This window comes from Microchirus variegatus, assembly GCF_963457635.1.
Source record: "Microchirus variegatus genome assembly, chromosome: 7".
NCBI lineage: Eukaryota > Metazoa > Chordata > Actinopteri > Pleuronectiformes > Soleidae > Microchirus > Microchirus variegatus.
This window is the reverse complement of record NC_139808.1, coordinates 2945267-2968475: the sequence shown is the minus strand read 5'-3', so window position 1 is coordinate 2968475 and position 23209 is coordinate 2945267. Positions and strand designations below refer to the sequence as shown.

At 35.7% G+C, this 23209-nt stretch overlaps 1 protein-coding gene across 1 annotated transcript; it reads left to right on the top strand.

Moving 5' to 3' along the window:
• Positions 1-21350: 21350 nt before the first annotated feature.
• Positions 21351-23209, top strand: tmem51b (transmembrane protein 51b; the record flags this gene model as incomplete). The annotated part of the gene is made up of 2 exons (XM_083892781.1): positions 21351-21766; positions 22744-23209. 2 exons carry the CDS (start codon positions 21351-21353, stop codon positions 23207-23209), a joined length of 882 nt encoding a protein of 293 aa, XP_083748907.1.

Sequence of the window (23209 nt, the reverse complement as noted above, 5' to 3'; positions counted from 1 at the left end):
TATACTATGTCGTCGACCTCAATGTCATACTACACTATTTCATGCAAAATCTGACCATTTTTTTGAAAAAACAATTTTGGTCCAAAATTTGACAAAAACTACATAGTATACTATGTCGTCCAAAATCTGTAAAAAAAAATTAATAGTTTTTTTTAGCCTAAAATGTGACCAAAACGTCATACTATACCATGTCGTCGACCTCAATGTCATACTGCACTATTTCGTCCAAAATCTGACCATTTTTTTGAAAAAACAATTTTGGTCCAAAATTTGACAAAAACAACATACTATACTATGTCGCGCAAAATCTGTAAAAAAATTTGAATTGTTTTTTTTAGCCCGAAATGTGACCAAAACATCATACTATACTATGTCGTCGACCTCAATGTCATACTACACTATTTCATGCAAAATCTGACCATTTTTTTGAAAAAACAATTTTGGTCCAAAATTTGACAAAAGCGACATACTATACTATGTTGTCCAAAATCTGTAAAAAAAATGTAATTGTTTTTTTTTGCCCAAATTGTGCCCGAAACGTCATACTATACTATGTTGTCGACCTCAATGTCATACTACACTATTTCGTCCAAAATCTGACCATTTTTTTGAAAAAACAATTTTGGTCCAAAATTTGACAAAAACGACATACTATACTATGTCGTCCAAAATCTGTAAAAAAATTTGAATTGTTTTTTTTAGCCCGAAATGTGACCAAAACATCATACTATACTATGTCGTCGACCTCAATGTCATACTACACTATTTCATGCAAAATCTGACCATTTTTTTGAAAAAACAATTTTGGTCCAAAATTTGACAAAAGCGACATACTATATTATGTCGTCCAAAATCTGTAAAAAAAATGTAATTGTTTTTTTTTGCCCAAATTGTGCCCGAAACGTCATACTATACTATGTTGTCGACCTCAATGTCATACTACACTATTTCGTCCAAAATCTGACCATTTTTTTGAAAAAACAATTTTGGTCCAAAATTCGACAAAAACGACATACTATACTATGTCGTCCAAAATCTGTAAAAAAATTTGAATTGTTTTTTTTAGCCCGAAATGTGACCGAAATGTCATACTATACTATGTCGTCGACCTCAATGTCATACTACACTATTTGTCCAAAATCTGACCATTTTTTTGAAAAAACAATTTTGGTCCAAAATTTGACAAAAACGACATACTATACTATGTCGTCCAAAATCTGTAAAAAAATTTGAATTGTTTTTTTTAGCCCGAAATGTGACCAAAACGTCATACTATACCATGTCGTCGACCTCAATGTCATACTACACTATTTCGTCCAAAATCTGACCATTTTTTTGAAAAAACAATTTTGGTCCAAAATTTGACAAAAACAACATAGTATACTATGTCGTCCAAAATCTGTAAAAAAATTTAATTGTTTTTTTTAGCCCAAAATGTGACCCAGACATCACACTATACTATGTCGTCGACCTCAATGTCATACTACACTATTTCGTCCAAAATCTGACCATTTTTTTGAAAAAACAATTTTGGTCCAAAATTTGACAAAAACAACATAGTATACTATGTCGTCCAAAATCTGTAAAAAAATTTAATTGTTTTTTTTAGCCCAAAATGTGACCCAGACGTCACACTATACTATGTCGTCGACCTCAATGTCATACTACACTATTTCATGCAAAATCTGACCATTTTTTTGAAAAAACAATTTTGGTCCAAAATTTGACAAAAACTACATGGTATACTATGTCGTCCAAAATCTGTAAAAAAATTTGAATTGTTTTTTTTAGCCCAAAATGTGACCCAGACGTCACACTATACTATGTCGTCGACCTCAATGTCATACTACACTATTTCGTCCAAAATCTGACCATTTTTTTGAAAAAACAATTTTGGTCCAAAATTTGACAAAAACGACATACTATACTATGTCGTCCAAAATCTGTAAAAAAATTTGAATTGTTTTTTTTAGCCCGAAATGTGACCAAAACATCATACTATACTATGTCGTCGACCTCAATGTCATACTACACTATTTCGTCCAAAATCTGACCATTTTTTTGAAAAAACAATTTTGGTCCAAAATTTGACAAAAACAACATAGTATACTATGTCGTCCAAAATCTGTAAAAAAATTTAATTGTTTTTTTTAGCCCAAAATGTGACCCAGACGTCACACTATACTATGTCGTCGACCTCAATGTCATACTACACTATTTCGTCCAAAATCTGACCATTTTTTTGAAAAAACAATTTTGGTCCAAAATTTGACAAAAACGACATACTATACTATGTCGTCCAAAATCTGTAAAAAAAAATTAATTGTTTTTTTTAGCCCAAAATGTGACCCAGACGTCACACTATACTATGTCGTCGACCTCAATGTCATACTACACTATTTCATGCAAAATCTGACCATTTTTTTGAAAAAACAATTTTGGTCCAAAATTTGACAAAAACTACATAGTATACTATGTCGTCCAAAATCTGTAAAAAAATTTAATTGTTTTTTTTAGCCCAAAATGTGACCCAGACGTCACACTATACTATGTCGTCGACCTCAATGTCATACTATACTATTTCGTCCAAAATCTGACCATTTTTTTGAAAAAACAATTTTGGTCCAAAATTTGACAAAAACGACATACTATACTATGTCGTCCAAAATCTGTAAAAAAATTTGAATTGTTTTTTTTAGCCCGAAATGTGACCAAAACGTCATACTATACCATGTCGTCGACCTCAATGTCATACTACACTATTTCGTCCAAAATCTGACCATTTTTTTGAAAAAACAATTTTGGTCCAAAATTTGACAAAAACAACATAGTATACTATGTCGTCCAAAATCTGTAAAAAAATTTAATTGTTTTTTTTAGCCCAAAATGTGACCCAGACATCACACTATACTATGTCGTCCACCTCAATGTCATACTACACTATTTCGTCCAAAATCTGACCATTTTTTTGAAAAAACAATTTTGGTCCAAAATTTGACAAAAACGACATACTATACTATGTCGTCCAAAATCTGTAAAAAAAATTTAATTGTTTTTTTTAGCCCAAAATGTGACCAAAACGTCATACTATACCATGTCGTCGACCTCAATGTCATACTACACTATTTCGTCCAAAATCTGACCATTTTTTTGAAAAAACAATTTTGGTCCAAAATTTGACAAAAACGACATACTATACTATGTCGTCCAAAATCTGTAAAAAAAATTTAATTGTTTTTTTTAGCCCAAAATGTGACCCAGACGTCACACTATACTATGTCGTCGACCTCAATGTCATACTACACTATTTCATGCAAAATCTGACCATTTTTTTGAAAAAACAATTTTGGTCCAAAATTTGACAAAAACTACATAGTATACTATGTCGTCCAAAATCTGTAAAAAAAAATTAATAGTTTTTTTTAGCCTAAAATGTGACCAAAACGTCATACTATACCATGTCGTCGACCTCAATGTCATACTGCACTATTTCGTCCAAAATCTGACCATTTTTTTGAAAAAACAATTTTGGTCCAAAATTTGACAAAAACAACATACTATACTATGTCGCGCAAAATCTGTAAAAAAATTTGAATTGTTTTTTTTAGCCCGAAATGTGACCAAAACATCATACTATACTATGTCGTCGACCTCAATGTCATACTACACTATTTCATGCAAAATCTGACCATTTTTTTGAAAAAACAATTTTGGTCCAAAATTTGACAAAAGCGACATACTATACTATGTTGTCCAAAATCTGTAAAAAAAATGTAATTGTTTTTTTTTGCCCAAATTGTGCCCGAAACGTCATACTATACTATGTTGTCGACCTCAATGTCATACTACACTATTTCGTCCAAAATCTGACCATTTTTTTGAAAAAACAATTTTGGTCCAAAATTTGACAAAAACGACATACTATACTATGTCGTCCAAAATCTGTAAAAAAATTTGAATTGTTTTTTTTAGCCCGAAATGTGACCAAAACATCATACTATACTATGTCGTCGACCTCAATGTCATACTACACTATTTCATGCAAAATCTGACCATTTTTTTGAAAAAACAATTTTGGTCCAAAATTTGACAAAAGCGACATACTATATTATGTCGTCCAAAATCTGTAAAAAAAATGTAATTGTTTTTTTTTGCCCAAATTGTGCCCGAAACGTCATACTATACTATGTTGTCGACCTCAATGTCATACTACACTATTTCGTCCAAAATCTGACCATTTTTTTGAAAAAACAATTTTGGTCCAAAATTCGACAAAAACGACATACTATACTATGTCGTCCAAAATCTGTAAAAAAATTTGAATTGTTTTTTTTAGCCCGAAATGTGACCAAAACGTCATACTATACTATGTCGTCGACCTCAATGTCATACTACACTATTTCGTCCAAAATCTGACCATTTTTTTGAAAAAACTATTTTGGTCCAAAATTTGACAAAAACGACATACTATACTATGTCGTCCAAAATCTGTAAAAAATTTTGAATTGTTTTTTTTAGCCCAAAATGTGACCGAAACGTCACACTATACTATGTCGTCGACCTCAATGTCATACTACACTATTTCGTCCAAAATCTGACAATTTTTTTGAAAAAACAATTTTGGTCCAACATTTTACAAAAACGACATACTATACTATGTCGTCCAAAATCTGTAAAAAATGTTGAATAGTTTTTTTTAGCCCAAAATGTGACCAAGACGTCACACTATACTATGTCGTCGACCTCAATGTCATACTACACTATTTTGTCCAAAATCTGACCATTTTTTTGAAAAAACAATTTTGGTCCAAAATTTGACAAAAACGACATACTATACTATGTCGTCCAAAATCTGTAAAGAATTTTGAATTGTTTTTTTTAGCCCGAAATGTGACCAAAACGTCATACTATACTATGTTGTCGACCTCAATGTCATACTACACTATTTCGTCCAAAATCTGACCATTTTTTTGAAAAAACAATTTTGGTCCAAAATTCGACAAAAACGACATACTATACTATGTCGTCCAAAATCTGTAAAAAAATTTGAATTGTTTTTTTTAGCCCGAAATGTGACCAAAACGTCATACTATACTATGTCGTCGACCTCAATGTCATACTACACTATTTCGTCCAAAATCTGACCATTTTTTTGAAAAAACTATTTTGGTCCAAAATTTGACAAAAACGACATACTATACTATGTCGTCCAAAATCTGTAAAAAATTTTGAATTGTTTTTTTTAGCCCAAAATGTGACCGAAACGTCACACTATACTATGTCGTCGACCTCAATGTCATACTACACTATTTCGTCCAAAATCTGACAATTTTTTTGAAAAAACAATTTTGGTCCAACATTTTACAAAAACGACATACTATACTATGTCGTCCAAAATCTGTAAAAAATGTTGAATAGTTTTTTTTAGCCCAAAATGTGACCAAGACGTCACACTATACTATGTCGTCGACCTCAATGTCATACTACACTATTTTGTCCAAAATCTGACCATTTTTTTGAAAAAACAATTTTGGTCCAAAATTTGACAAAAACGACATACTATACTATGTCGTCCAAAATCTGTAAAGAATTTTGAATTGTTTTTTTTAGCCCGAAATGTGACCAAAACGTCATACTATACTATGTCGTCGACCTCAATGTCATACTACACTATTTCGTCCAAAATCTGACCATTTTTTTGAAAAAACAATTTTGGTCCAAAATTTGACAAAAACGACATACTATACTATGTCGTCCAAAATCTGTAAAAAATTTTGAATTGTTTTTTTTAGCCCGAAATGTGACCGAGACGTCACACTATACTATGTCGTCGACCTCAATGTCATACTACACTATTTCGTCCAAAATCTGACCATTTTTTTGAAAAAACAATTTTGGTCCAAAATTTGACAAAAACGACATACTATACTACGTTGTCCAAAATCTGTAAAAAAAAATGTAATTGTTTTTTTTAGCCCAAAATGTCCCCCGATACATCATACTATACTATGTCGTCGACCTCAATGACATACTACACTATTTCGTCCAAAATCTGACCATTTTTTTGAAAAAACTATTTTGGTCCAAAATTTGACAAAAACGACATACTATACTATGTCGTCCATAATCTGTAAAAAATTTTGAATTGTTTTTTTTAGCCCGAAATGGGACCAAAACGTCATACTATACTATTTCGTCGACCTCAATGTCATACTACACTATTCGTCCAAAATCTGACCATTTTTTTGAAAAAACAATTTTGGTCCAAAATTTGACAAAAACGACATACTATGCTATGTCGTCCAAAATCTGTGAAAGAAATGTAATTGTTTTTTTTAGCCCAAATTGTGCCCGAAACGTCATACTATACTATGTCGTCGACCTCAATGTCATACTACACTATTTCGTCCAAAATCTGACCATTTTTTTGAAAGAACAATTTTGGTCCAAAATTTCACAAAAACGACATACTATACTATGTCGTCCAAAATCTGTAAAAAAAAATTAATTGTTTTTTTTGCCCGAAATGTGACAAAAACGTCATACTATACTATGTCGTCGACCTCAATGTCATTCTACACTATTTAGTCCAAAATCTGACCATTTTTTTGAAAAAACAATTTTGGTCCAAAATTTGACAAAAACGACATACTATACTATGTCGTCCAAAATCTGTAAAAAAATTTGAATTGTTTTTTTTTAGCCCAAAATGTGACCAAAACGTCATACTATACTATGTCGTCGACCTCAATGTCATACTACACTATTTCGTCCAAAATCTGACAATTTTTTTGAAAAAACAATTTTGGTCCAAAATTTGACAAAAACGACATACTATACTATGTCGTCCAAAATCTGTAGAAAATTTTGAATTGTTTATTTTAGCCCAAAATGTGACCGAAACGTCATACGACCGAAACCTATGTCTTCGACCTCAATGTCACACTACACTATGTCGTCCAAAAATCTGACCATATTTTTGAAAAAAAAATGTTTGTCCAAAATTTGACAAACACGTTGTGGGCCTTTTTTGCCTTTTTTAGGGATAGTATAGTGGAGAGAAACAGGAAACAGTGAAGTGGGGAACATCATGCAGGAAAGTCCACCTGGTGCAGGATTTGAACCCGGGTCACCTGCAGCAAATACTGTAGGCCAAACACATGAGACAGGTCAGGTGCTCTACCATCTGAGCTGAACACTGAACCAAATGGCGGAAATTTTTTTTTACCCAAAAATGTGATCAAGACCTCATACTATATGTCTTCGACCTCACTATCATACTACACTATTTCTTTCAAAATCTGACCAATTTTTTGAAAAAAACTTTTGGTTTAATATTTGACAAAAACGTCATCCTGTACTATGTCGTCCAAAATCGGAAAATGTAAAAAAATATATTTTTTAGTCCAAAATGTGACCAAAGCGTCATACTATACTATGTCGTCGACCTCAATGTCATACAACACAATTGCTTTCAAAATCTGACCATTTTTTAGAAAAAAAACTTTTGGTCCAAAATTTGACAAAAACATCATACTATACTATGTCGTCCAAAATCTGAATATTTTTTTGAAATTTTTTTTAAGCCCAAAATGTGACCAAAACGTCATACTATACTATGTCGTCGACCTCAATGTCATAATACACAATTTTGTCCAAATTCTGACCATTTTTTAGAAAAAAAACTTTTGGTCCAAAATGTGACAAAAACGTCATACTATACTATGTCGTCCAAAATCTGTAGAAAAAATTTAATTGTTTTTTTTAGCCCAAAATGTGCCCGAAACGTCATACTATACTATGTCGTCGACCTCAATGTCATACTACACTATTTCGTCCAAAATCTGACCATTTTTTTGAAAAAACAATTTTGGTCCAAAATTTGACAAAAACGACATACTATACTATGTCGTCCAAAATCTGTAAAAAATTTTGAATTGTTTTTTTTTTGCCCAAAATGTGACCGAAACGTCATACTATACTATGTCGTCGACCTCAATGTCATACTACACTATTTCGTCCAAAATCTGACCATTTTTTTGAAAAAACAATTTTGGTCCAAAATTTGACAAAAACGACATACTATACTATGTCGTCCAAAATCTGTAAAAAAAATGTAATTGTTTTTTTTAGCCCAAATTGTGCCCGAAACGTCATACTATACTATGTTGTCGACCTCAATGTCATACTACACTATTTCGTCCAAAATCTGACCATTTTTTTGAAAAAACAATTTTGGTCCAAAATTTGACAAAAACGACATACTATACTATGTCGTCCAAAATCTGTAAAAAAAATTTAATTGTTTTTTTTAGCCCAAAATGTGCCCGAAACGTCATACTATACCATGTCGTCGACCTCAATGTCATACTACACTATTTCGTCCAAAATCTGACCATTTTTTTGAAAAAACAATTTTGGTCCAAAATTTGACAAAAACAAATTGTCCAACAAAAAAAAAGTGTTGGGCAATTTTTTTTTACCACAAAATGTGATCGAGACCTAATACTATACTATGTCTTCGACCTCAATATCATACTACACTATTTCTTTCAAAATCTGACCAATTTTTTGAAAAAAAACTTTTGGTCAAAAATTTGACAAAAACGTCATACTATACTATGTCGTCCAAAATTGAAAAATGTAAAAAAATATATTTTTTAGTCCAAAATGTGACCAAAGCGTCATACTATACTATGTCGTCGACCTCAATGTCATACAACACAATTGCTTTCAAAATCTGACCATTTTTTAGAAAAAAAACTTTTGGTCCAAAATTTTACAAAAACGTCATACTATACTATGTCGTCCAAAATTGGAAAATTTAAAAAAATATATTTTTTAGTCCAAAATGTGACCAAAGCGTCATACTATACTATGTCTTCGACCTCACTATCATACTACACTATTTCTTTCAAAATCTGACCAATTTTTTGAAAAAAACTTTTGGTCTAATATTTGACAAAAACGTCATCCTGTACTATGTCGTCCAAAATCGGAAAATGTAAAAAAATATATTTTTTAGTCCAAAATGTGACCAAAGCGTCATACTATACTATGTCGTTGACCTCAATGTCATACAACACAATTGCTTTCAAAATCTGACCATTTTTTAGAAAAAAAACTTTTGGTCCAAAATGTGACAAAAACGTCATACTATACTATGTCGTCCAAAATCTGAATATTTTTTTGAAATTTTTTTTAAGCCCAAAATGTGACCAAAACGTCATACTATACTATGTCGTCGACCTCAATGTCATAATACACAATTTTGTCCAAATTCTGACCATTTTTTAGAAAAAAAACTTTTGGTCCAAAATGTGACAAAAACGTCATACTATACTATGTCGTCCAAAATCTGAATATTTTTTTGAAATTTTTTTTAAGCCCAAAATGTGACCAAAACGTCATACTATACTATGTCGTCGACCTCAATGTCATAATACACAATTTTGTCCAAATTCTGACCATTTTTTAGAAAAAAAACTTTTGGTCCAAAATGTGACAAAAACGTCATACTATACTATGTCGTCCAAAATCTGTAGAAAAAATTTAATTGTTTTTTTTAGCCCAAAATGTGCCCGAAACGTCATACTATACTATGTCGTCGACCTCAATGTCATACTACACTATTTCGTCCAAAATCTGACCATTTTTTTGAAAAAACAATTTTGGTCCAAAATTTGACAAAAACGACATACTATACAATGTCGTCCAAAATCTGTAAAAAATGTTCAAATGTTTTTTTTAGCCCAAAATGTGACCGAAACGTCATACTATACTATGTCGTCGACCTCAATGTCATACTACACTATTTCGTCCAAAATCTGACCATTTTTTTGAAAAAACAATTTTGGTCCAAAATTTGACAAAAACGACATACTATACTATGTCGTCCAAAATCTGTAAAAAATTTTGAATTGTTTTTTTTTTTGCCCAAAATGTGACCGAAACGTCATACTATACTATGTGGTCGACCTCAATGTCATACTACACTATTTCGTCCAAAATCTGACCATTTTTTTGAAAAAACAATTTTGGTCCAAAATTTGACAAAAACAAATTGTCCAACAAAAAAAAAGTGTTGGGCAATTTTTTTTTACCACAAAATGTGATCGAGACCTAATACTATACTATGTCTTCGACCTCAATATCATACTACACTATTTCTTTCAAAATCTGACCAATTTTTTGAAAAAAAACTTTTGGTCAAAAATTTGACAAAAACGTCATACTATACTATGTCGTCCAAAATTGGAAAATTTAAAAAAATATATTTTTTAGTCCAAAATGTGACCAAAGCGTCATACTATACTATGTCTTCGACCTCACTATCATACTACACTATTTCTTTCAAAATCTGACCAATTTTTTGAAAAAAACTTTTGGTCTAATATTTGACAAAAACGTCATCCTGTACTATGTCGTCCAAAATCGGAAAATGTAAAAAAATATATTTTTTAGTCCAAAATGTGACCAAAGCGTCATACTATACTATGTCGTTGACCTCAATGTCATACAACACAATTGCTTTCAAAATCTGACCATTTTTTAGAAAAAAAACTTTTGGTCCAAAATGTGACAAAAACGTCATACTATACTATGTCGTCCAAAATCTGAATATTTTTTTGAAATTTTTTTTAAGCCCAAAATGTGACCAAAACGTCATACTATACTATGTCGTCGACCTCAATGTCATAATACACAATTTTGTCCAAATTCTGACCATTTTTTAGAAAAAAAACTTTTGGTCCAAAATGTGACAAAAACGTCATACTATACTATGTCGTCCAAAATCTGAATATTTTTTTGAAATTTTTTTTAAGCCCAAAATGTGACCAAAACGTCATACTATACTATGTCGTCGACCTCAATGTCATAATACACAATTTTGTCCAAATTCTGACCATTTTTTAGAAAAAAAACTTTTGGTCCAAAATGTGACAAAAACGTCATACTATACTATGTCGTCCAAAATCTGTAGAAAAAATTTAATTGTTTTTTTTAGCCCAAAATGTGCCCGAAACGTCATACTATACTATGTCGTCGACCTCAATGTCATACTACACTATTTCGTCCAAAATCTGACCATTTTTTTGAAAAAACAATTTTGGTCCAAAATTTGACAAAAACGACATACTATACAATGTCGTCCAAAATCTGTAAAAAATGTTCAAATGTTTTTTTTAGCCCAAAATGTGACCGAAACGTCATACTATACTATGTCGTCGACCTCAATGTCATACTACACTATTTCGTCCAAAATCTGACCATTTTTTTGAAAAAACAATTTTGGTCCAAAATTTGACAAAAACGACATACTATACTATGTCGTCCAAAATCTGTAAAAAATTTTGAATTGTTTTTTTTTTGCCCAAAATGTGACCGAAACGTCATACTATACTATGTGGTCGACCTCAATGTCATACTACACTATTTCGTCCAAAATCTGACCATTTTTTTGAAAAAACAATTTTGGTCCAAAATTTGACAAAAACAAATTGTCCAACAAAAAAAAAGTGTTGGGCAATTTTTTTTTACCACAAAATGTGATCGAGACCTAATACTATACTATGTCTTCGACCTCAATATCATACTACACTATTTCTTTCAAAATCTGACCAATTTTTTGAAAAAAAACTTTTGGTCAAAAATTTGACAAAAACGTCATACTATACTATGTCGTCCAAAATTGGAAAATTTAAAAAAATATATTTTTTAGTCCAAAATGTGACCAAAGCGTCATACTATACTATGTCTTCGACCTCACTATCATACTACACTATTTCTTTCAAAATCTGACCAATTTTTTGAAAAAAACTTTTGGTCTAATATTTGACAAAAACGTCATCCTGTACTATGTCGTCCAAAATCGGAAAATGTAAAAAAATATATTTTTTAGTCCAAAATGTGACCAAAGCGTCATACTATACTATGTCGTTGACCTCAATGTCATACAACACAATTGCTTTCAAAATCTGACCATTTTTTAGAAAAAAAACTTTTGGTCCAAAATGTGACAAAAACGTCATACTATACTATGTCGTCCAAAATCTGAATATTTTTTTGAAATTTTTTTTAAGCCCAAAATGTGACCAAAACGTCATACTATACTATGTCGTCGACCTCAATGTCATAATACACAATTTTGTCCAAATTCTGACCATTTTTTAGAAAAAAAACTTTTGGTCCAAAATGTGACAAAAACGTCATACTATACTATGTCGTCCAAAATCTGAATATTTTTTTGAAATTTTTTTTAAGCCCAAAATGTGACCAAAACGTCATACTATACTATGTCGTCGACCTCAATGTCATAATACACAATTTTGTCCAAATTCTGACCATTTTTTAGAAAATAAACTTTTGGTCCAAAATGTGACAAAAACGTCATACTATACTATGTCGTCCAAAATCTGTAGAAAATATGTAATTGTTTTTTTAGCCCAAAATGTGCCCGAAACGTCATACTATACTATGTCGTCGACCTCAATGTCATACTACACTATTTCGTCCAAAATCTGACCATTTTTTTGAAAAAACAATTTTGGTCCAAAATTTGACAAAAACGACATACTATACTATGTCGTCCAAAATCTGTAAAAAATGTTCAAATGTTTTTTTTAGCCCAAAATGTGACCGAAACGTCATACTATACTATGTCGTCGACCTCAATGTCATACTACACTATTTCGTCCAAAATCTGACCATTTTTTTGAAAAAACAATTTTGGTCCAAAATTTGACAAAAACGACATACTATACTATGTCGTCCAAAGTCTGTAAAAAAATTTGAATTGTTTTTTTTTTGCCCAAAATGTGACCAAAACGTCATACTATATTATGTCGTCGACCTCAATGTCATACTACACTATTTCGTCCAAAATCTGACCACTTTTTTGAAAAAACAATTTTGGTCCAAAATTTGACAAAAACAAATTGTCCAACAAAAAAAAAGTGTTGGGCAATTTTTTTTTACCACAAAATGTGATCGAGACCTCATACTATACTATGTCTTCGACCTCAATATCATACTACACTATTTCTTTCAAAATCTGACCAATTTTTTGAAAAAAAACTTTTGGTCAAAAATTTGACAAAAACGTTATACTATACTATGTCGTCCAAAATTGGAAAATTTAAAAAAATATATTTTTTAGTCCAAAATGTGACCAAAGCGTCATACTATACTATGTCGTCGACCTCAATATCATACTACACAATTTCTTTCAAAATCTGACCTATTTTTAGAAAAAAAACTTTTGTTCCAAAATTTGACAAAAATGTCATACTATACTATGTCGTCCAAAATCAGAAAATTGAAAAAAACAATTATTTAGCCCCAAATGTGACCAAAACCTCATGCTATACTATGTTCTCGACCTAAATGTCAAACTACACTATTTCGTCCAAAATCTGACCATTTGTTTTGGAAAAAAGATTTTGTCGAAAATTTGACAAAAACGTCATACTATACTATGTCGTTCAAAATCGGAAAAAATTAAAAAAGTCCAAAATGTGACCAAAACCTTATACTATAGTATGTTGTCTACCTCCATGTTATACTACACTATTTCGTCCAAAATCTTATGAAAAAAATGTTTTGGTCCACAATTTGATTAAAACGACATACTATACTATGTCGTCCAAAATGTGACCAAAAAAACGACATACTATACTGTCATCTTAAAAAAATTGATTTTTTTTTTGTTTCAAAATTTGACAAAAAAGACATACTATACTGTTGTCCATATTTTTTTGAAGAACATTTCTGGTCCCAAAAAATAGACCAGAAAAATCTCATAAAAACAGACCCCGAAAAAAAATATTTTAAAACTAGACAGGAAAAAATCTCATAAAATTAGACCTGGAAAAAGAATCCTGTTAAAACAGACAAAAAAATCTTGTAAAAACAGAATCTGAAATGTATTTTTTATTATAAAAGAAAGAAAGACAGAAAAAAAGACCCAGAAAATAATCTCGTAAAAACAGACTTGAAAAAAACTTGTTAAAACAGACACGAACAAAAAAATACAGCCTTTTAAAAAATATATTTTAGGTCGATGCAAATCCCTTCCGTTCATTCGTGCTTGTATATTATTATTAATATTAAATTGTATTTTATTTTATTTAAATTAATTAATTTTTCACTTGTGTCCTGGCACCACTGACATGACGTCACGGACGAGGGGCGGCGCTAGGACCCAGCGTTATCCTGGTCGCAGGTAGACTTTTACAACCGGGACAGAGAAGCTGTCGTCACTGCTGGAGTTTGGACAAAGTTCTGTCAACTATCGTTTTTCCGCGGCGGTAAAACAGTGAAACAGGAAATAAACAAACACTTTCGCTTTAAAAGAAGCGAAAACCCACTCAGGTGTTGTTACGTGTGTGTGTGTGTGTGTGTTGGAGTTGGTCTTCCTGAAAACACCTGCGCGCCTCAGGTAAACTCACCTATGAAGAAGGGGGAAGTCTGTGGAGAGTGAACAAGGTAAGGAAGCTTCCTTTAGGCCCTTTTTTATTTAAAATTCAGAACCACCTTTATAACGTCTGTTGTTAATTAACAGTGTGAAGGTGCAGCGGTGAACAAGTGAGGAAAAGGTCACAGTTGTAGTAATAGTAGTTGTTGTTGTGTGTCGCTCTTTCCTTCTTCCTACTTTACAAACAGTGACAGCGACAGAGTGAAGGACACTTCATTATACTCCGTGTTAACCACGTTTTCTTTGACCCCAGCACTGTGTCACTGTGTTAAAGCTGCTGATGGTTGTAATTTAATCACACAGACGTGACCATTAGGGCTCTGTGTTGTGTTTGTTAGTGCTGGGAATGTACTGATGTTGAATGGGGACACACCCATGCACGCTTCCCTTGGAATATGCACAGACAGAGCCATCAGAAAATGAAATGACACATGAGATCACCATGCATGCTGTCTGTCCTTACTTTACTGTCACCTTGATGCTTGTAGAGGTCACAATGGCATAATATTTAAGAAATCAGACAAGTCATGACCGTTTAAATTAGTTTATTACCCCCCCCCCCCTCCTCTCCATCTGATTGCATATAACTGTGTTATTAATAATAAATAGGACACTCATACAAAAATTGCTTTAAAGTTCCAGTGCATAATTTATATTCTGGCCAAGATGGCGGCCTCCATAAACCAAGGCCCTTGCCTAAAGATAATAAGGCTTATTGTGAGGCTACTAAAACACAAATACTTTATAACACTTGTGTCAAACTCAAGGCCCCCGGGGGCCCAGATGTGGCCCGCCCACGTCATTTTATGTGGCCCGCGAGTGATTAATTGGTCTTAAAAATCTGTGTTAAAATAGGTCTATGCTGCTTTAAGGCATGTGCGTTGACCATAAACTACATTTCCCACAATGCATTAGCAATATGTTACGGAGTAGTTACCTTTGTTTTACATTAGATTTGGTTACGTTTAGTTACATTTATTCTGTATGACCGTTACATCTGGCCCTTTGAGGGTAACAAGTATGCTGATGTGGCATAAAGCGATTATATTCGTATGCAAATTTTCAAATCACAGGAGGTTCTTAAAGCCAAAATGTGTGAGAAAAATGACAATTTTTAGATGAAAGACTGAAGAAAACATCTTTGTTTCTCATTTTAAACATGTTATTCAAATGCAAATGACGTCAAAAGCATCCGTTCCCCCTCATATCGCGCAAACTCAATCGCAAATTAGATATGCACGCAAAATCGTTCGGGCCTTAATGTAAACATACTTTGATGGGTTTGCACGTGCATGTAGGGATGCACGATAACATGTATTATCAGATATCTGCACGCGCACTTTTGATGCTTGTTTATTTTTTGCACAATAAAGACATTTTATATCCACATCTGCTGCGACACGAGTCGGGATAATTATGTTAATTTCACTACAGAAGAGACTAAAATCCCTTTGTTGTCGGGTAAAAATGAAACCAGATATCAGCAAAAACATCCAATATCGTGCATCCCTAGTTGTAGACTCAATTTCTGCCAGTAGATCGTCCAAAATACTACACTGTGGATATTGAAATATTTATTGAACTGTACTTAAGTCGGTCTCTCCAATCTCAATGTTGTGTCTGTGCAGTTCTACTGTATATTTTAAATAAGAAAACCATGTAATTGCATTAAAGTGGTATAAAATGATCAAATTAAATTATAGACTTGAAAACTATGCAAATATGCATTTGTCAATTTTCTAAACTGGGAAATGTGTAAAAACGACATGCATAAGCAACAGTTGCACATAAAATAAACAACGCCGACGACTAAACAGAGATGATAAATAGGTCGAGCTGAAACGATGATAGACATGTGACGCTCACGCTGCATGTGCTTGTTTTCTTTTGGTCTTTGTAAGTGAAGAAAAAAACACCACATGACAACATCATGTGTCAGTCATTCACACATTTATCAAACCAAACAGCTGAAACATGCACATGAGAGATATTTAAAACAAATGAAATATAAAAAACACAAGACCCTAATAGACCTTAGAACAGACAATAACGATAATATAATGCATTAATTCAGTGATTTGTGATTTGACGCTTGTCTTACAGTGGATGAACTCATCTGTTGGAGACGATCGCAAGCAAATCAAGTCCATCTGCGTCAGACTGCAACCAGTTAAGGTAATAACTAACAAATGCATTGTATTTTGACTCATATCTATGCACCAGGGTGTTCTTTTTTTTAATACCGAATTATGTCAGTGACGGGAATCTTTGAATACCAATCCAACACCGGTGCTTTCTTTTTTTTTGGAAATTTAACACACGTTTTTGCTATAAATGAATCGATTGGTTAAATGTGCAGTCAGCAGGCTTCCTGGAAAAAACAACAAATTGTTGAGTTTAATCCACGAGAAATTCAAACACTCTCACTCAGATGCACGTGCGATTCCATGCACAACATCTGACCCGAGGCAGTTTCTCCACCTGTGAACCTCTGTCGATGTTGATGCACGTTTTAATTTTTATATTTCACTTTAATGGAACACATCCAGGAAATATTAAAACAGCTTGTACAGGTTAAAGTATTTAGTGCGACCGACCCTAACACTTGAATAATAATAGACCCTGGTGCTCTTAAAACCGGATTGGAACTCAGTCACTTAGAAATGTATTTATTTTTGAAGGAAAAGCCCTTATTTTTTTCAATGAACGTAACGAACATTAACGCATGGCGCGTTTTCATGACGACTGACCGGGAAAAAAAAACGCGTTTGACATCATGTTTACGTGACTCCGGATTATTAAAATGAGTCTCTAAAGTAACACTAAACTTTAAAAGCATTACACAGGTAGGCTGGTTATTTGTAGCGCTGCTCTTTTGGTTTAATAAACAGACCGCTCCGGTTCGACTGGCGCTAACGCAGCTGATGGATCTAACTGGCACGTAAACATGACGTCACGCGTGTCTTTTTCCTGGTCCGTCGTCATGGAAACGCGTGCGTTAGCGTGCGTTAACCTAGTGCCCAGCACTAAATATAACATTAAATGAAACAGAAATACACTCTATACATTGTTAAAGTGGTAAACGACTATAGCAAACGTCTGGTTTTTAATGGAATATGTACATAGGTGTATAGAGGCCCATTTCCAGTGTTCTAATGGTACATTGTGTTTGCTAATGGCGTTAGAAGACTATTGGATGATTAGAAAACCATTGAAAACCCTTGTGCAATGATGTTAGCACAGCTTAAAAAATTTTTGCTGGTTCTTTGACGAAAGGGCAAAGTTATTATTTTGAATAAAAATCCTCACTTCTCATCTTGTCAATGTCTTGACTATATTTTCTATTGATTTTGCAACTCTTTTGATGAATAAAAGTGTGACTTTTAATGGAAAACACAAAAAAATTCTATAGGTGACCCCAACACATTTGAACAGTAGTATAATTACTTGAAGACCAACTTTCAGTCACTTCAGAATTTGACATAAAGACATAAAAACAGCAAGACCGGCGGCGCTGTGAGAATTCTGCACAGCGCCGTGGACAAAGTGCTGTATCTACAAACTCAAGGTCGTCTTAGACTTAGAGTCTCAAACTGAGAGTTTCTGCAGCTTTTGTCCATATTGCTACTCAGCAGTTTGAGTTTGCTCACACGTGAACTGCCGATGTCGACGATTGTCAAGGTTTCCGATCGTCTCTGCGCAGTTGTCTGATACTTTCAAGGTCGTCGATCGTTTATCAAGCTTTAAAACTTAAAAAACAGTTACCACTTCATGCTTCAACATAAAATATTTAGCTAACGCACGTTACCGCATGACACGTTTCCATGACGACTGACTGGAAAAACACACGCGTGACGTCATGTTTTACGTGCCGCGACACCGGCGTCCGGGCACCGTTGACCAGTTAGCTCCGTTAGCTGCATTAGCTCGTTTAGCGCCGTTAGCGCGCCTACAGTCGAACTGCGGAGCGGTCCGTTTATTCAACGAAAAAAGAGCAGCGCTACAAATAACCAGCGTACCGGTTTATTGCGTATTTGTGCCTCTGTTTTTAAAGTTCAGCGTTACTTTAGAGACTCATTTTAACAATCGGGGAGTCACGCGAACATGACGTCACGTGCGCCCAGCGCAAAAAATATTCAAAAGCACCGTTAACCGAAATGACAGCGATTCCAAATGATTGCCCTTTCACGGCCGTATTCCATGAAAAGTTCTGTGAAATATTCCAAATTGCTGAGCCTCTGTGTTTTTTAAACACGCTCATTAAGGGACGGAAAAAAAAGCTGAATTAGCAGAAAAGTTAAATATCAGCACGAAAGAGCCAGAATCACCTGCTTCATTCACTGATGCCAGCATATAAGTAGCATCGTCTATTAAACCGGAACTTGGCCTCGCAGCCTCACTGAGTCATGCATATGCAGCAGCAGCAGCAGCAGCAGCAGCGTTCAGGGAGCGCTGCATTAGCATCTTCCCCCTCCCTGCCCATCCCCTCGTTTGTACTTTAGAACAAAAGCATTACACCGTAAATTGCAGGGCGTGCTCCGCGCGAAGGGTTGGGCTAATTAACCGGAATTTATGCGCACCGCTAACGTGCTTAGTGGGAAACGCGTTATGTTTAAAATCCTGAGCGAGAAAGATGTTGTTCAATGATTAAAGCCTTTTTTGGACACAGCAGCAGCAGCAGCAGCAGGTAATGGTTAAGTATTGACTCACTTTATTCCACGGCTTTATAGACTAATTGTTTATGAAGGACGGCTCGATATACTGTAATAAAGACCTGCAATTGTTTCTGCTCGTCGATAATTTTACGCAGTGATGTGAATATTGATTTTTCTTCCCCATCTTACACCGTTGATAAATGAAGAGTCTGTGAGCACATAATGCCACGATTCCTTTACGTCTCCCATCGAGCCCATGATTAGTTTCTGCTCGGCGATCTTCTTCGACGTAAAAGCTCCGTCTGCGATTCCGCTGAAACTGAAGAGCAGACGGTGTTTAGTTTCATGTTGTTTCAGCACCAAGTTGAGGTGATTTATAAATACCGGTTGCCAGGTCAAGGGCTGGGCTTCCCCAGAGTAAAGGTACCACACAGTTGTTTCTCATGGCTCATTCTATTCTATGACAATCTAAATTGACCTCCAGCCACAAGGGGGCCTCCATCCAGTGTGCTCCTTGTGCCCCGGTCACATGTCTGGATGGAACAAGGGAGGGGTTGCATCAGGAAGAGCATCCGGCATAAGAACCTCTGCCAAATCAAATATGTGGATCATCCACCGTGGAGACTGGCTCAAATTGCCAGGTGGGTTGTGCACTTTGGGGCGTGTTGTGATGCGTAACATGCAAGAATCACACTTCCGTCTTCTGTCCCCTTTAAATGGGACAAAGAAAGTGTTGTTTTAAAACTAGGAAAGTGGACAAAGATGAGGAAATGTTTCGATACAGATGCATCCTTATACCAAATGAATAAAATCCCCCATTTGACAGAATATTACATCACGAGTTACAGTAAAATCCTTTAATTTTAGCTGGCCCGATCGTCTTCAAGTCGTCTGACGATCCCCGTGCACTCTTCGGGGTTTTAATCACATTTGTTGTGTCACTTTAGATTTCGACATCGCCTTAATTAATCAAGGTGTTAACTTCCTTCACGTCTGGAGACGGACAATAACAAGCGCCGTTCAAACGGCTCGCTGCGTGCTAATTGGCTCGGTCACGCCGATGAGATCGAGTTTTATATCGAATGACAGCACACTTTTGATATGTGATACCGCAACAGTATTGTAAGTTGATGACAGCCAGTTAAACAAAGAATATTCCAATGTCGAGTGCTATGTTTACACGCTTTCTAATTGCTCTTCTAAAATACCGTCATCGTCACCGTGTTTCTGTTCGTAGCGTGGAGTGAGTCATTCCTCTCAGTGTGTAGCATTTGTCATGTTAGGACATGTGTGGACCAACCACTGCACTTATGTTCCCACAACCTGTTTTCTCACCGTACTGTGTATCGCACTCCTACTGTTTCTAACTCAGCAGCGCTGTTTGCTTTAATAACAACCTTAAATGGGCACCATTATTCACTACAGAAACAGCCAGATAAAGCACAACTGTTTTTTTTTTTATTTGGTGCAACAGGAAGGCTATTGTGTGGCGTACAGAATTAATAGTTTGGGAGCTTGAGTCTGCAGACTGAATGATTTTGGCGTGGATCAGACGGTGTGACTGTTTGTGATTGTGTGGTAATGTCTGTGAAGCTTCCTTAAAGGCGCCACATGTAAGAATGTGGCCAAAAAACGGTTACTACATTCAAATTCAAAACACCGAGGTCTTTTAGGTTTCGTTTTCTGACGTAACTGGCACCACGTGGTTGCTCGGCAGCTGAGACTCTACTGTAAACATGATTTGCAGTCTGCAAAATGTTTTTTTTTTTAATGCAAATATTTTGTCTGCACTGTTGTTGTTGTTGGTGAGTTCAGTTTGTTATATGAACATTATTCCTGAGTCTCTGTGACATATTAGGAGGATTTTATGGCCAGTTGCTTTAGATTTATTACATAATGCACCTTTAAGCCTTGGTCAGTGTTGTGTTTGGGGAAATCGAAGTCAAAAGAGCAAGGCACTGCGTTGGAAATCCAGTTCAGTAAACAAAATGTATCTTGAATTACACCTCATTATTTTTACAGAGGATATTCATCAGTATCATATTTTTGCAGAACCACACAGTGTACTTTTTCCCTACTCTAGTACTCTTATACCCTGAAATTGCTCTTTCTCAGTGGTTTCTCAGTGTCGGAGCGGTCCAGATCTGTTTGGAGCTCTTTATCTCTCATATCTTGTCACTATTTTGACGCTCGTCTGTGTTGCGGTTTCTCCTTCAGGGATGTGCTCTAGTCGAGGAATATGCGGCAGGAACAACGACCAAGAGAACCGCTCCTCCAGGACGCAGGGCACCGGTTCGGGCGCCCACTACGCCCTGTGCGCCCTGGGAGTCGGACTGATCGCCCTGGGCGTCGTCATGATCGTGTGGACGGTGATACCGATGGACGGCGAGGCCTCGGGCGGCTCCGCCGCGCCGTCGGGCAACTCCACGGACCCCGGGAGCGACGACGAGGAGGAGGAAACGGATCACACAAAGTCTTCGTCGGTGGCCATGGTGCTGGTCGGGGTCGGCGCGGCCATGCTGCTCTTGTCCATCTGCCTCGGAGTGAGGAACAAGAGGAGAGCACGCAACAGTCCGGACGAGCCTGCGGCGGTAAATGCTCCCTTCATGGACCACGTGGCTGGGCAGCAGGCAGAGTGAGTGATTTACACTGCTACAATGCTAAATTGGAAATAAGCTAATAAGCTAAGCTAGTTCACATGAGGCTTGTTAAACCTACTTTTATAAGCTAACCTACACAGCTCTGTCCGTGTAACAGCGGCTATATCTCGTGTCGCCACGGTGACGTTCCCGTGCAGCATACAGGAAGCGATTTGTTTTATGTCGAGACGGGTCGGAGTACGAGTGAAATCACGATGAGGTGTCCGTGAAAAGTCCCACAAGTGAATTCTGCTCCTCAAAAAACCTTCATCTTCATCACTTTGACGGAGATAAATGCCTCTTGCCCACATTTAGCCCATGTGCGGCCACTGTATTCACAAACGCTTCCGCAGTCAGGTCTGATAGTATTGCTTGACAGAGCCCATTTTAGGACGAAGGTCGCGAGAAACAAATAATCGTACGACATTTCGGATCTCAAAAGTTACATACTACTGCTTTAACGGCGAATATCACTGTTTGATCGCAATGAAAATGTGTAACATCTAGAGCTGGGACAATGAATTTACTATTGATCGATTACTAAATTAATCATCAACTATGTTGATAATCGATTTATCAGTTTGAAGCTTTTTTTTATGATTAAAACAAGATTTCCGATTGTTTTAGCTTCTTAAATGTGAATATTTTCTTTGTTTCTTCGCTCCACATGACAAAGAAATCATTAAAAGTGAATCATTTTGGTTCGTGGACAAAACAAAGACATTCGAGAACATCGTCATGTCCAGGTTTTGACAAACACTGATCGACGTTTTATGGACCAAACGATTAATCGATTGTGAAAATAATCATAAGTTGCGGCTCTAAGTGCCACATTATGTCAGATGAAAGGTGGCAAAATCTCATAAATAATAACTTTTAGAAAACCAAAAAAGAAGAGTTTATTTGTCTCATGAAGAAAGAAGCTTTCTGAAGGTCACCTTTTTTTCTTCTTCTTTCTTACACTACTTTCCAGACCCGTGGATCCAACCTCGTACGGCGTGCCGAGCTACGACGAGGTCGTCACTAGCGGCAACTACCCCGTCCGCCAGAGCAACCTCCGGATGAGCACCTCCCAGCTGCCGTCGTACGAGGACATCATCGAGGCCGTGGAAAACGAGGGACGGGAGCCCACGAACAATCCCGCTGAGGACAGCCCTCTGAACGAGGCCTCGGCAGCTCCCCCGCAGGCTGCTGCTGCCGCTGCTGATGCTGCTGCGGCCGACCCTCCCGGCCTCGCGCCGAACCCCAGCGTGCCCACTCGCAGCGCCAGCCGAGCCAGCCGCTTGCTGCGCCCCCTGCGGGTGAGGAGGATCAAGTCGGACAAATTGCACCTGAAAGACTTCCGTCTCCAAATCCGCAGCCCCACACAGAACCCGGTCACCATTGAACCCATCACGCCGCCGCCACAGTACGACAACAAGATGCCTGAGTTACAATAG